The sequence below is a fragment of the Microcaecilia unicolor genome, chromosome 5 (genome assembly GCF_901765095.1).
Source record: "Microcaecilia unicolor chromosome 5, aMicUni1.1, whole genome shotgun sequence".
NCBI lineage: Eukaryota > Metazoa > Chordata > Amphibia > Gymnophiona > Siphonopidae > Microcaecilia > Microcaecilia unicolor.
The window spans coordinates 359,350,128-359,366,176 of record NC_044035.1 but is presented as its reverse complement, the minus strand read 5'-3'; the positions used below and the strand labels follow the sequence as shown (position 1 = coordinate 359,366,176).

General features: G+C 48.1%; 1 protein-coding gene across 1 annotated transcript; it reads left to right on the top strand.

Moving 5' to 3' along the window:
• Positions 1-1,658: 1,658 nt before the first annotated feature.
• LOC115469957 (cadherin-1-like) lies at positions 1,659-15,628 on the top strand. Its single transcript, XM_030202758.1, has 4 exons — positions 1,659-1,746; positions 9,434-9,548; positions 12,342-12,538; positions 15,172-15,628. The coding sequence occupies exons 1-4, from the start codon at positions 1,702-1,704 to the stop codon at positions 15,250-15,252; spliced, it is 438 nt and encodes a 145-aa protein (XP_030058618.1). The 5' UTR covers positions 1,659-1,701; the 3' UTR covers positions 15,253-15,628.
• Positions 15,629-16,049: the final 421 nt, after the last annotated feature.

The window sequence follows — 16,049 nt, the reverse complement described above, 5'->3', positions numbered from 1 at the left end:
GGGGAGGGCAGGGGAGGGGAGGGTTGCTGGACATGCATGGATGGAGGGGAGGGCAGGGGAGGAGGGTTGCTGGACATGGATGGAGGACAGGGAAGGGAGAGAGAAGAAATGCTGAACATGGATGGAGGGGAGGGAAGAGTGAGGAAGGAGATGAGATGACGGAAAAGGAAGAGAGGAGAAAAACTGCACATGGATGAAGAAAATAGGCAAAACTGGATCCACTGGACAGTCAAGTCTGCGGAGGACCCAGCTTTTACTTAAGGATATAGAGCAAGAAATGAAGAAGAAAGGCAGAAAGTAAAGAAATAAATGGAAAGGAAGCCCTGGAAATGGAGTTAAGAGGACAGAAAGCAGCAGAATCGAATACTAGGCCGGCATGATCAGAAAAACAAAGTCAGCAGACAACAAAGGTAGAAAAGATCATTTTATTTTCATTATAGTGTTTGGAATACGTCCACTTTGAGAATCAGGTGCTCAGCATTAAAAGTTTATATTTATTTACTTATTTATGGAATTTTATCCCACATTAAACATGAATTAGATTGGAACCTGGGATCATTTAATTTTTTTTTTCCTGGAGAGAGTAATGCATTGCCCCCCCCCCCCCCCCCCCCCCCCCCCCCAGGCTCTCTCTCCGGCTATAGCCAGCTCTGCAATTTTGAGGGGAGGCACAGAGGTGGACCAGGGAGAGAGCCTGTTGTTAAACATTTACCAGCACACCACTGTCTAGTGCCCACCCATACAACCTGTTGGCCCACCCAAAAATTGCCTTCTGGCTATGTCACTGGGCTGTGCCACATGAACTTGATCTTACCACAACATCACCCTGTATTTGTTCACACCGGAGCCTGCAAAGGCCTGTCCGGTACTATGTAAGCTATATTGAGCAATGGCGGGGGGTGGGCTAAAATGTGCCCCCCTCACCTCAGGCTCTGAACCCCCCTTCTGCTGAAGTCTGGCTATGCCCCTGCGTCCAACATGCATCAATTTGGAATTACCGCTTGGCTGCCGCGTGCCCCGGATGGTAATTCCATTTTTTACGCATGTCCGATACACGCTGCAGAAAATTTTGTTTTATTTTCTACTGCGTGGCGCTGACTGGAATGTAATCGGCAGTGTACGTGCACTAACGGTTACTGCCTGATTAACGCGTGAGAACTTACCGCTAAGTGAATGGGTGACGGTAAGGTCTCAGGCCCAAAATGGGCATGCGCTGATTTTTATTTTGTCACACGTCTATTTTCAGCCAAAAAAAAAAAGGCCTTTTTTGCAGTCACGCTGAATAAATGGACCTGCGCAAGTCCAACACCAACGCCCACAACAGCACAGGCCATTTCCCAGAACACCTTAGTAAAATGACCCCTTAGAGCTTTTTGGTGTAGTGTTTTTATAGACAATTTAAAACTCCAGATGCATTTAATCTTAGGCTAAGGAATGTATATTCTAAAGTCTGCTCTACTTCTTGAAATCATGGTGGAGGGGTTTTGGCCCAGGGTTTGCAGTAGGTCTAGTTTCTCTAGACCTTCTTTGGTGAGGACAGAATAACCAGATCATCTGTATATAGCAAAACATTTTGATTTCTGAGTCATTTACTTCTAGGCTGGGGCCTCCCATTCTCTCCTCATCTCTGTCCCTCCCTCCTCCTCTTCTTCCTCTTCCCTGCTGCCTCCGCTCTCTCAGTCCAGGGATTGCAGATTTGAAATGATGACCCTGTTCCAGCTGGGTCTCCTGTTCTTTCTGATTCAGGTAACCTTCTTCTTTTGTCTATTAGTTGCACATGTCAACTGATGGTCCACTTTCATGCCAGAATGAGCCCTGACTTAGAAAACTCTTTCAAAGTTAAGAGATGGATGTTCATAAATGAGAGAAGGGAGGAGAGTTAATGAAAGTCAGATGCTGAGCTGAAGGGAACTTACAGAAGTTCTCATGGTATTACAAGAAAGTCCATTTCAAGGACAAACTTCTTCCGAGCGGGTAAGAGCAAAATTCTGTACTGACCCGAGGAAGGGGCTTTTCACTCCCCCAAAATATATTAAGTTATTCCAATGTAGTCTTTTGTTGTTTTGTCTTTATTAAGGATTAGAATTGGGAGCTCTGTCTGTCTGTCCATCCATCCAGCTGTATTTCTTTCCATTTGTCTGTCCAGCTATATTGTCTGAGTGAGAGAGTTGGGTAAAGAGGAGGTTTGAGCTGAGTTGGCAGGAAGGAGGGAGCTGCAGAGTCCCTGGAAGGAAGTCAGGGTGGGCTGCTTCCAGAAAGCCACAATCAAAGTGGTTACTAAATTTTACGTACAGTACGAGAGATGTATTAAATGCAGGCTTAAGACTCGGAAGCAAATGGAAAATCAAAACTGAGGTATGTGTAAAGCTAATATAACAGGGATTACTTCTAAAAGGCACTTAAATACTCTTGAGTGGAGGAAGGAGAATAGTGGAGTACCACAGTGATCTGTACTGGGACCAGTGCCATTTAACTGGAAAAGAGAACAAGAAATGAAATGATCAGATTTACAGATGACACCAAATTATGCAAGTGGATTATGAGAAAATGCAGGAGGATCTTGGGGGACTGGAAGACCTGGAGGCATATTTTCAAAGCACTTTGGGAGGCTAAGTTCCATATGTTTCTATGGAACTTTGGGAGGCTAAGTGCTTTGAAAATAAGCCTCCTGGGCACCTAAGTGGCAGGTGAAATTTAATGTGGACAAATGCAAAGTGATTCACTTGAGGACCAGTAATCCAAAGTATAGCTACACGAAGCGAAGATCCACATTAGGGGTCATTGTCCAGATAAAGGATTGTGATGTGACATCTTGGAGGAGTGGCCTAATGGTTAGTATAATGGACTTTGATGCTGGTAACCTGGGTTCAATTCCCACTGTAGCTCCTTGTGACCTTGGGCAAGTCACTAAGGGGTCCTTTCAGAAAGGCACACTGAAAAATGGCTTGTGGTAGGCTGGGCACAAGCAAATCCATTTTGTGTCTGTAAAAAAAAAAGGCCTTTTTAAAATTTTTGTTGAAAATGGATGTGTGGCAAAATGAAAATTGCCGCACGTCCATTTTGGGTCTGAGACCTTACCGCCAGCCATTGACCTAGCAGTAAAGACTCATGGTAACCGGGCGATAATGACCTATGCATGCCAAATGCCACTTGGCGCGTGTCTGTTACATGCGTCCAAAAATAGAAAATATTTTTCAGACACGCGTATCGGATGTGCACCAAAAATGAAATTACAGCAAGAGCCATGCGGTAGTCAGGCGGTAACTCCATTTTGGCACGCGTTGGGTGTACGCAGATGCTTCCTTGTGAGGAAAGGCTAAAGTGGTTGGGGCTCTTCAGCTTGGAGAAAAGGTGGCTGAGGGGAGATATGATAGAGGTCTATAAAATAATGAGTGGAGTTGAACGGGTAGATGTGAAGCGCTTGTTTACTCTTTCCAAAAATACAAGGACAAGGGGGCATGCGATGAAGCTGCAGTGTAGTAAATTTAAAACGAATCAACGCGTGGTTAGACTCTGGAATTCGTTACCGGATAAGGTGGTTGGGGCGGTTGGCTTAGCGGAGTTTAAAAAAAGGTTAGACGGCTTCCTGGAGGAAAAGGACATAGAATGTTATTGAATGGATGTAGGAATAATCCACTATTTCTGGGATGGGCTGGACGAAATGCTTGTTCTTTTGGCCGCTGTCGGAGACAGGGTGCTGGGCTCGATGGACCCTTAGTCTGTCCCAGCATGGCGATGCTTATGTCTTATGATAAAGGGGATGGAACTCCTCTCATATGAGGAAAGGCTAAAGTGGTTAGGGCTCTTCAGCGTGGAAAAGAGACAGATGAGGGGAGATATGATTGAGGTCTACAAAATCCCGAGTGGCTTAAAACGAGTAGAAGTAAATTGATTTTTTACTCATTCCAAAAGTACAAAGACTGAGGGACACTCGAGGGCATTACATGGAAATACTTTTAAAATAAATAGGAGGAACTATTTTTTCACTCAGGGGCCCTTGGGTTGCCGCATGGCAGTGGGTTTGTTGCGTGGAAACCCAGAACTGTCGCTGGCACAACACAGCGGCCAGCGGTAGTTCTGCCTTGAGCACACGTCATTCCTGAAGCTACAGAAAATGAGTCAGAATTTCTAGCACAGTGCTAACTTCCCAATTACCACCGGGTTGCTCCTGGAGCCCTTTCCACCACCTCAGTGGGTGGCAGTAAGTGCTGCCCCCTGTATGGCCACATGGTAAGAATAATCTTATCGCATGGCCATGTTATTTAGGGGCTTTTTACCCGCTGCGGTAAAAAGGGTCTTGACGCGTGGCAAGAACGACCCCAGTCGCTAACGCAGGGCCCTTTTTACCCCAGCTTGGTAAAAGGACCCCTTAATGAATAGTTAAGCTCTGGAACTCTTTGCCGGAGGATGTAGTAACAGCGGTTAGTGTATCTGGGTTTACAAAAGGTTTAGACAGGTTCCTGGAGGAAAAGTCTGTGGTCTGTTATTGAGCTAGACATGGGGAAGCCACTGTTTGCCCTGGGGTTGGTAGCATGAAATGTTATTCTATTTGGGTTTCTGCCAGGAACTTGTGACCTGCTTTGGCCACTGTTGGAAACAGGATACTGGGCTAGATGGACCACTGATCTGACCCAGTATGGCTACTCTTATGTTCTTATGACTGGAGGGAGGGGTGAAGGACCTGGAGAAAGTGCATAAGGGTTGAGAAACACTGGAAAGGCATGGATGAAAGGGACGTATAGGAGAAGGGAATGAGGGAACTGGGCAACAGATAAGAGAAAGAAGGAGGACTGAATGCTAAGAGGGGCAATGAGCAATGAACTATCAGGTAAACCAGGAAGCCACCCAGGGAGGCAGCCTCTGAGGGGCAGCAAAGAACAGGTGAACATCCGGACAGCCCCACAAACATTTAGCTACAGGTGGGCAGTTTTCAAACAGCCCATATACTGGGGTAAATGACTTTTGGAAATTGCCCTCACTGGGGTAAGTTTACTGAGAATTCTTCAAAGGGCTTTTATAAAGTTACCCCAGTGTGTGCAGTGGCTTTTAGGCGTGTTTGGGTGGAGTCACGGTTTCTACATGGAAAATTTAATTTCCCCATTATTACTGTGTTGCCAAATTTGTTCTCTGTCCTCATTTCTATTAGTATTTCACCGTCTGCCTCATCCCCATCACACCCCAGCCCTCCACCGATTGTCCTCTCAGTCCCACCGGGTCTCTAAAATGCCGCTTATATTTACCTCTTCATTTACTGCTAAACATTCAAACTCTCCCGTCTTATTTTTTAGACTTTTGGCATTTGCATACAAACAATTGCAGATACTGTGCAGATGAATTGATTGCACTTTTTCATGTAAAATCAAAAGGGTTTTTTCCCCCAGAAATATTATTTAACTTACCTGTTATCCTGATTTTTGCTTTGAACCTGAAATACTATCCTCCAACCTACTGGAGGGAGAGAAATAGATTTCTTTTCGTTTTTCCTTTCGAATGGTTCTTGCAACAGATACAGTAATTCTTCTAATCCTTCAATTTACCATGTTTACCTTTCTACTACTACTACTTGACATTTCTAAAGCGCTACTAGGGTTACACAGCGCTGTACAATTTAACATAGGACAATCCCTGCTCAAAGGAGCTTACAATCTAAAGAACAAATGTACAGTCAGTCAAATAGGGGCATGGAATGTTGCTAGTGGAATAGCAACATTCCATGTAGAATCTCCAATAGTAGCAACATTCCATGTAGAATCACCAATAGTAGCAACATTCCATGTAGAATCTCCAATAGTAGCAACATTCCATGTAGAAGTCGGCCCTTGCAGATCACCAATGTGGCCGCGCAGGCTTCTGCTTCTGTGAGTCTGACGTCCTGCACGTACGTGCAGGACGTCAGACTCACAGAAACAGAAGCCTGCGCAGCCTTCTACATGGAATGTTGCTAGTGGAATAGCAACATTCCATGTAGAATCTCCAATAGTAGCAACATTCCATGTAGAATCTCCAATAGTAGCAACGTTCCATGCTACCAAGCCCAGGGCAAGCAGTGGCTTCCCCCCCCCCCCCCCCCATGCCTACTACTACTACTTGACATTTCTAAAGCGCTACTAGGGTTACGCAGCGCTGTACAATTTAACATAGGACAATCCCTGCTCAAAGGAGCTTACAATCTAAAGGACAAATGTACAGTCAGTCAAATAGGGGCATGGAATGTTGCTAGTGGAATAGCAACATTCCATGTAGAATCTCCAATAGTAGCAACATTCCATGTAGAAGTCGGCCCTTGCAGATCACCAATGTGGCCGCGCAGGCTTCTGCTTCTGTGAGTCTGACGTCCTGCACGTATGTGCAGGACGTCAGACTCACAGAAACAGAAGCCTGCGCAGCCTTCTACATGGAATGTTGCTAGTGGAATAGCAACATTCCATGTAGAATCTCCAATAGTAGCAACATTCCATGTAGAATCTCCAATAGTAGCAACGTTCCATGCTACCAAGCCCAGGGCAAGCAGTGGCTTCCCCCCCCCCCCCCCCCCCCCCATGCCTACTACTACTACTTGACATTTCTAAAGCGCTACTAGGGTTACGCAGCGCTGTACAATTTAACATAGAAGGACAGTCCCTGCTCAAAGGAGCTTACAATCTAAAGGACAAATGTACAGTCAGTCAAATAGGGGCAGTCTAGATTTCCTGAAAGGTAGGTTAGGTGCCGAAAGCAACATTGAAGAGGTGGGCTTTGAGCAAGGATTTGAAGATGGGTAGGGAGGGGGCTTGGTGTAAGGGCTCAGGAAGTTTATTCCAAGCATAGGGTGAGGCGAGGCAGAATGAGCGGAGCCTGGAGTTGGCGGTGGTGGAGAAGGGTACTGAAAGGAGGGATTTGTCCTGTGAGTGGAGGTTACGGGCGGGAACGTAAGGGGAAATGAGGGTAGAGGTAATGAGGGGCTGCAGACTGAGTGCATTTGTAGGTAAGAAGGAGAAGCTTGAATTGAATGCGGTATCTGATTGGAAGCCAGTGAAGTGACCTGAGAAGAGGGGCGATATGAGTATATCGGTTCAGGCGGAATATAAGACGTGCAGCAGAGTTCTGAACGGATTAAAGGGGGGATAGATGGTTAAGTGGGAGGCCAGTGAGAAGTAGGTTGCAATAATCTATCCTCTCCTCTCCTCTCTGCCTCCGGGAGACACCTTGACAGGGAGGTACTGTGCATTGTATAAGTGACCCCAAAAGGGGGTAGGAATTGGGGGAAGAGCAGAAGGCTCTTCCCTTTCAATTTGTGTGCAAGCTGTGTGTTGTGGTGACACGTGAAACCTCTAACCCCATTAGAGACCCTCGACACTGTGATTGTGGAATGTTACTTTTGGCACTGCTGAATGTCTAGGTCAGATAAAGTGCAGGTATTTTATCCAGCGGCCAAAGGCCAAATATTAAGTTACATAAGTAATGCCACACTGGGAAAAGACCAAGGGTCCATCGAGCCCAGCATCCTGTCCACGACAGCGGCCAATCCAGGCCAAGGGCACCTGGCAAGCTTCCCAAACATTCTATACATGTTATTCCTGGAATTGAGGATTTTTCCCAAGTCCAAGTTTGCAAAGAATATACAGTGGAACCTTGACATAACGTGCCCTGCAATAACACAACCATGTCATGGCTCCCCGTCTTTACATACAGTTCCTTTTGCATCAGATTCATTTTTGCTTCAGTTGTGTTCATGTTCTGTTGACCCTACTATAATGCAACCCCGCATTTAACACGATATTTTATGGTTCCAAATCATAGTGCAATATCGGGGTTCCACTGTGCTGTAAGATATTGGGTAATTATCTTTTTAACAGGGAAAGGGGGACCCTGCTCCCACTCAGCCTACCCTCCCTGCTAAGGGTTCCAGATTTTGCACACCAAAAATCTGGTAACTTTAAACTCTAAGCCAGGACAGTGTTGCAGCAATAACAAAGTCGTAGGCATGTCTGTGCTTTTGCATGAGAGGGTGTTCAATGGCCACAGTTAAATGTCTTAGCTTTGCTTTAGCCAGGAAACAGGTGTGGCGTGCTTATTGGAAGATGACTATGATCCACAGCTCTGGCTTCCAGTACATGATGACCGTCATGTTGAAAGGATGGCTGAACTCTGCTGGGAAACATCAGTGCAACTGGGAAGCGTAAAGCCCCCACTTCAGACTCTGGAAAAGCAGGACACCTGCAGGCTTATTTTCGAAAGAGAAAGGCGCCCATCTTTCGGCACAAATCGCAAGATGGGCGCCCTTCTAACAGGGTCGCCCAAATCGGCATAATCGAAAGCCGATTTTGGGCGTCCTCAACTGCTTTCCGTCGCGGGGATGACCAAAGTTCCTGTGGATGTGTTGGAAGCATAGTGAAGACGGGACTGGGCGTGCTTAACACATGGGCGTCCTCGGCCGATAATAGAAAAAAGAAGGGCGTCCCTGATGAACATTTGGGTGACTTTGCTTGGTCCTTTTTTTTTACGAGCAAGCCACAAAAATGTGCCCTAAATAACCAGATGACCACCAGAGGGAATCGGGGATGACCTCCCCTTACTCCTCCAGTGGTCACTAACCTCCTCCCACCCTAAAAAAAAAAAAATTTTTAAATATTTTTTTCTAGCCTCTATGCCAGCCTCAAATGTCATACCCAGCTCTATGACAGCAGTATGCAGGTCCCTGGAGCACTTTTTAGTGGGTGCAGTGCACTTCAGGCAGCCGTACCCAGGCCCATAAGTACATAAGTAATGCCACACTGGGAAAAGACCAAGGGTCCATCGAGCCCAGCATCCTGTCCACGACAGCGGCCAATCCAGGTCAAGGGCACCTGGCAAGCTTCCCAAACGTACATCTCCCCCTACCTGTTACACTTGCGGTGGTAAATGTGAGCCCTCCAAAACCCACTGTACCCACATCTAGCTGCCCCCCCCCTCACCTATAAGGGCTATGGTAGTGGTGTACAATTGTGGGGAGTGGGTTTTGGGGGGGTTTGGGGGCTCAGCATGCAAGGTAAGGGAGCTATGCATCTGGGAGCTTTTTCTGCAGTGCCCCCTAGGGTGCCCAGTTGGTGTCCTGGCATGTCAGGGGGACCAGTGCGCTATGAATGCTGGCTCCTCCCACAACCAAATGGCTTGGATTTGGTCCTTTCTGAGATGGGTGTCCTCGGTTTCCATTAACGCCGAAAATCGGGGACGACCATGTCTAAGGTCGACTTAAATGTTGAGATTTGGGCGTCCCCGACCGTATTATTGAAATGAAAGATGGCCGCCCATCTTGTTTTGATAATACGGGTTTCCCTGCCCCTTCGCCGGGACGTCCTGCGAGGACATCCTCAGGAAAACTTGGGCGCCCCGTTCGATTATGCCCCTCCTGGCCTCCCCCATCAGCTTTTCTCTGGCGGAATGCACTAACCATCTGCTCTGTCTTCTGGCATAGGTTGCAGAAGGGGTGTCCAAGGAGACAAGACCATGTGAGCCGGGATTCAGCTCTGAGAGTTACGTCTTCACAGTGACCCGGATGACCCTGGAGAGAGGCAGAGTTTTGGGCAAAGGTAGGGACAGATCAGAGTGAGGAGAAAAGAGGGCACAGCTCACCCCATCAGAACGCACTGTTGCCTCTAGGCTGAGTGGGAAATTCCTCCAACTGTGTTGCCTGCCTGTGAGTGGTACTTCAAGATTCTGTTTTCAATCACTAGGGACAGGCAAGTTCCCTGGAGCCTTCAGACTGCCTGTCCCTCAGTATTAGTACATAAGTAATGCCACACTGGGAAAAGACTAAGGGTCCATCGAGCCCAGCATCCTGTCCACGACAGCGGCCAATCCAGGCCAAGGGCACCTGGCAAGCTTGAAAATGTGATAGTGAAATGGTACCCCCTACTGGCAGGACTGTAGTGGAGGATCCCCACTGAGCTTAGAGGGAACAGTGTGCAGAGGATGAGCTGAGCTGGAGACTCCTGCTTCCTTTCTGGGGTTCAGCCTTTGTCAGCATGTGCACATCCTATATAATAATTTGGACCTCTGCACATGGACCCCCCTCCCCCCCCTGTTTCTCAGGACCCCCTCCCCCCTCTGTTGTTTCAGGACCCCCCTCCCCCCCTCTCCTTCGTAAGTGCCAGCTGTTGTTTAAAAGTTTTTACCTACCTCCCGCTCCGCCAGCAACAGTGAAGCCCTGCATGCATGGACGCCGCTTCAGACAGACTTTGCTTTCGTTTCTGTTTCAGCTGTTCCTGTGGTCCCGCCCACATTTCCTGTTTGCGGAAGGGCGGGACCACAGGAACAGCTGAAACAGAAGTGAAAGCAAAGGCAGTGTGAAGCGGCGTCCGTGCGTGCTGGACTTCACTGTTGCCGGCGGACCGCGGAGCAGGAGGTAAAATGTTTTAAACAGCTGGCACTTACGAAGGGCTGGGCAGGGTTGCCAGGTGGAAAATTTTTTTCCCACCCAATCCAGCCTAAAAACAGCCCAAAACCCGCCCAAACTCAAACCCCGCCCCTGACACCCCCACCCCCGTGTCATCACCCCGCCCCTGCCGTCATCACCCCGCCCCCGCCATCATCAACCCCGCCCCCGCCGTCATCGGCCCCGCCTCCCCCTGTCACCGGCCCCGCCTCCCCCGTCATCGGCCCCGCCCAGAACGTCACTAACCCCGCCCAAAACATCACTAACCCCGCCCCCCGCGGCCGAAAAAACCGTCCGAAAAACCGCAGAAAAGAAAAAAAAGAAGCCCAAAAAACCGCGACCCGCCACGGGCAAAAATTTCCCACGGCGGGTCACGGAAAACCACCCAATTGGGCGGTAAAACCGCCCACCTGGCAACACTGGGGCTGGGGCACCCACACACGTCCTGCTTGCAGTCGGAGGTCACAGAGAGAGAGGGAGGGAGGTGGTGGGTGGAGGAAATCGAAGGAGGGGTCGTCGAACTCGGACGGGAGTGGGGCTATCGGACTGGAGCGCGCCTGTGGAACTGGGACGGACGGGAGTGGAGGGAGATAGGAGGTAATGGAACTCGGGGGGGGGGGGGAATTTTTACTCACTTCCGGTGGCTGCTGCTGGGTTCCCTTCCCTCTCACTCCCCATTGGTACGCTCTGTGACATCATCCCCAGGGCGGACCAATAGGAACTGTGTTACGAACTGTTAATATATGGCCTGGCTTTAGATCTACCACTGGAATAGTGATGGGTAGAGCTATGCAGCCTAGAACAACTGGCAGCCAGACGGATGTGCAGAGGTCCAAATTATTATACAGGATGTGCTAAAACAAAGGAGGGCAGTTCATATGGGATATAGTGTTATTTCCCAAGGACCCACTAAAGCCAAAAATGCACCATCCGCCTTGGTCCTGATGCTGCCTCAGTTTCTCCCTTGCTATCCAGCCAAACGTGAAAGGGGTAATTCACCCACTCACACAGTCTAAGCCCCCTACCCAGCACCAGCAAGATACTCTCCTTGGCACCATTGCACACCTCTCAGTGACCAGACCCCCTCTCCCATTCCAGAGGGTCCCGGTGCAGATCTTCACTGGCAGGAAAGATGTCCAGGTCCTCAGGCCAGCACCACCACTGGACACTAGATGATACTTCTAGACCAGGGGTTCTTACCCAGCCACTCAGGTTTTCAGGATACCCACAAGGAATATGCATGAGACAATCTGCATGCACTTCCTCCATTCTATGCAAATCAATCTCATGCATATTCCTTGTGGGTCTCCTGAAAACCTGACTGGCTGGCTGTGTCCTCAGGACTGGGTTGAGAACCCTTGCTCTGGACAGTTCTTTAACACATTGGTGGAAGGATTAGGGTACAGATGGTTAAGCATTTTCTGTCTTAACATTTTTATTTGATGTTAATTCATTTTATATTTTATTTTGTTTTTATATTAATTTTTTGTTAACCTCTTTGAACTACTTTTTAAGTGGGAGTTAGAGGGGTACTAATTACTGTGATGTGGGGTGGGGGAGACTGAGGCAGCGTCTTTCCAGTGACCAGGTGGGGAAGTGACAGTTGTTGAGGTGCTGCAGGTCTTTCCGAGAGTACAGAGGGTGGGGGATGAAATTCCTCTTGCTTTCATTTCCAGCTGGTTAATAATAAAGGGGATTTTACAGCATCTGCCACGGACACTGTTTTTTGTCCATGCCCATGCACACTACTGGAGCTGGTATGTAGCACCTCATGGAATCTTATTGCACAACTCATTAAGTCCCATTTCAGTGTGTACGTTACATGTTTACCGCAAGTTGGTTCCTCACTATCTAACACCATTCCTGACTCTAGGCGGCACTTAACGTGGTCTCAAACACTAATCTTTTCTTTCTCCATCCCTCTTCCCCACTACCCCTTCCTGGACAGTGCACTTTGATGACTGCTCCGGGAGAATGCAGGCACCGTACGATGCTGGAGATTCCCGGGTCAGGGTTCTTCCCAATGGACGTCTGGTGGTAAAGAGGCCAATGAGACTCCATGAGGGGCAGCACAGCTTCCCCATCTATGCCTGGGCTTCCAGTGGCAAGAAATTCTCTGCCAAGGTTGTCATCCAGAACAGACAGGTAAAGACAGGGCCCCCTCCCAATATCTCACCCCAGGACACACAGATTGAAGACAGAAACAAAAGAGTCAAATCCAAAGGCTTAAGCCTGGAACCAGCAACTAGAAAACATTTATACCCTAAAAAGGCAATAACAAGGCGCCTGCGGTTACGCACAGTGGTGAGAAACTTAGCACTTAGGTGTGTAAGTGCTCTAAGCGCTATTCTGTAAGGGCACGTGAATATGTTTATGACATGCAAGGGGGTGTACAATTGGGCGGAGCATGGGCAGGACTCCCACTTACATGAATAACTTACAGAAGGCTAAGTTATGTGTGTCCATTCCACATTTACGTGCCAGCAGTTAAACCCCTCAATGGCTGCTGTGACTGTGTAAGCCTAAACGTAAGGTGCACCAATACCTGGTTATGCTACTATTCTATAAAGGGATCTTAGCACCCAGATGCTGTTAAGGAATAGGCTTTCACCACACCTTACAGGAGGCACCCACTTATAGAATTAGCACCCATAGGCCTGATTCACTAATCTCTTGTCCCATTTCATCCATGTCCCACTTCCTAACAATCATCCTACACCTTCTCATCCATCTCCTGCTCCTCTTCCAAACACCCTACATCTTGTTGCCCATCTCCTGTCCCCATGAATCACAACACTCTTCCCATTCATCTCCTGCTCCTCTACCAAACACCCTACATCTCATTGCCCATCTCATGCTCCTGTGAATCAACACATACTCCCATTCATCTCCTGCTCCTCTACCAAACACCCTACATCTCATTGCCCATCTCCTGTCCACATGAATCACCACACTCTTCCCATTCATCTCCTGCTCCTCTACCAAACACCCTACATCTCATTGCCCATCTCCTGCTCCACTGAATCACCACACATCTTCCCATCCATCTCCTGCTTCTCTACATCTCGTTGCCCATCTCCTGTCCCCATGAATCACCACACTCTTCCCATTCATCTCCTGCTCCTCTACCAAACACCCTACATCTCATTGCCCATCTCATGCTCCTGTGAATCAACACATACTCCCATTCATCTCCTGCTCCTCTACCAAACACCCTACATCTCATTGCCCATCTCCTGCTCCACTGAATCACCACACATCTTCCCATCCATCTCCTGATTCTCTACATCTCGTTGCCCATCTCCTGTCCCCATGAATCACCACTCATCTTCCCATCCATCTCCTGCTTCTCTACATCTCGTTGCCCATCTCCTGTCCCCATGAATCACCACTCATCTTCCCATCCATCTCCTGCTTCTCTACATCTCGTTGCCCATCTCCTGTCCCCATGAATCACCACACTCTTTTCATCCATCTCCTGCTCCTCTACCAAACACCCTACATCTCATTGCCCATCTCCTGTCCCCATGAATCACCACACTCTTCTCATTCATCTCCTGCTCCTCTACCAAACACCCTACATCTCATTGCCCATCTCATGCTCCTGTGAATCAACACATACTCCCATTCATCTCCTGCTCCTCTACCAAACACCCTACATCTCATTGCCCATCTCCTGTCCACATGAATCACCACACTCTTCCCATTCATCTCCTGCTCCTCTACCAAACACCCTACATCTCATTGCCCATCTCCTGCTCCACTGAATCACCACACATCTTCCCATCCATCTCCTGCTTCTCTACATCTCGTTGCCCATCTCCTGTCCCCATGAATCACCACACTCTTTCCATCCATCTTCTGCTCCTCTACCAAACACCCTACATCTCATTGCCCATCTCCTGTCCCCATGAATCACCACACTCTTTCCATCCATCTTCTGCTCCTCTACCAAACACCCTACATCTCATTGCCCATCTCATGCTCCTGTGAATCAACACATACTCCCATTAATCTCCTGCTCCTCTACCAAACACCCTACATCTCATTGCCCATCTCCTGTCCCCATGAATCACCACACATCTTTCCATCCATCTCCTGCTCCTCTTCTAAACACCCTACATCTCGTTGCCCATCTCCTGTCCACATGAATCACCACACTCTTCTCATTCATCTCCTGCTTCTCTACCAAACACCCTACATCTCATTGCCCATCTCCTGCTCCACTGAATCACCACACATATTCCCATCCATCTTCTGCTTCTCTACATCTCATTGCCCATCTCCTGTCCCCATGAATCACCACACTCTTCCCATCCTTCTCCCAAACACCCTACATCTTCTTGCCCATGTCCTGCCCCAGTGAATCACCACACATCTTCTCATCCATCTTCTGCCCTCACTGCCCATCTCATGCTCTCATAAATCATCCTACATCTTCCCATCCATCTCCTACCCCCCTATTGCTGCCCTTCTTTCCCCATTAAGCACCCTATAACTTCTCATCCATCTCCTGCCTCCATGAATCACTCTACATCTTCCCATCCATCTCATGCTCCTATTCCAAACACCTTACATCTCACTACCCATCTCCTGCCTCCATGACTCAGCCCACAACAAACTACCCATCTCCTGCTCGTGACTGATCACCCTACAGCTATCTGCTCATCTCCTGCCCTCAACCAAAATTCGTGATGGGAAAGTCCCTCTAGGAAAATACATCTGTCATGGGTTTCAGTTCCAGATGTGCTAAAATCTTTCTCTTTCTTTTCTTGTAGGATTCATCACCTGTTGGACAAGGCGAGATGCCAGTAATGACACAGCCAGAATCCAGGCCTGGCCCAAGGAGGCAAAACTGAAACTCTGTTATCTCTCACATACAAATTTTGGAAAACAATAGGGGTCCTATTTGTAAACGTTGCTACTCCCTTCACCAACCTACATGATAAAATATTTCAACACCAACAAGAAAGTACTTAACTAAGATCTGAGTTTCCTATCACGTTATAAATCATCAAACTGTTCTGTTTTGTCACTGTCTGATCACCCATCCAACTTTCCCTGTTTCTCACCCCTCACCTTTCCCCCTGATATTGCCATTGGAATGTTTTTATGTCCATACTTCCTATTCTGATTTTGTCGTCTTTTGCTGACCTGAGGGAGAAGGTTCTGGCCTTTGAAAGCCAGTCAGACAATGTATTAAATAGTCCAATAAAAAGATGTTGTTTTATTTTGCTTTTTTGGTTTTCTTCGTTTCTGTTTATCAACTTAGAGTTAATCACCATCATCTTACATATGCAGCACATCTGCTCATTGCTCTCTGTCTGGCAGGCTCATCACACTGAATTTTAATATTCGTCTGCTGCTCAGCCGGTTCTGTATCTTATAGTTCTCCAAGCTGTTATACATCAGGGTCTCTGTGTCGCCTGCTTCAGTCTGTCTAACATTGTGTGCAGGGCCCCTGAATCCCGGCAGCGGTCCATACCAGCCCGGCAGAGACATGGGTGACCCCTGCGTGCCTTCTGAGCTCCCTGCAGCCGGAGGAGAAAGAGGGCAGTGCTTCAGCCTATGTCGCCCTCCTCTTCCACCAGGAAGCTGACTCGGAGTTTGAACTGCCTGGCTCAGAGTTAAGCCCTAGCAGGAAGACATAGTCCAC

Excerpts from the sequence above, each read along its gene's own strand:
- LOC115469957 (XM_030202758.1), top strand. The coding sequence starts at position 1,702 with ATGATGACCCTGTTCCAGCTGGGTCTCCTGTTCTTTCTGATTCAG. Across the intron at positions 1,747-9,433 it reads TCCTGTTCTTTCTGATTCAG|GTTGCAGAAGGGGTGTCCAA; the intron begins GTAACCTTCTTC and ends CTTCTGGCATAG. Across the intron at positions 12,539-15,171 it reads TTGTCATCCAGAACAGACAG|GATTCATCACCTGTTGGACA; the intron begins GTAAAGACAGGG and ends CTTTTCTTGTAG.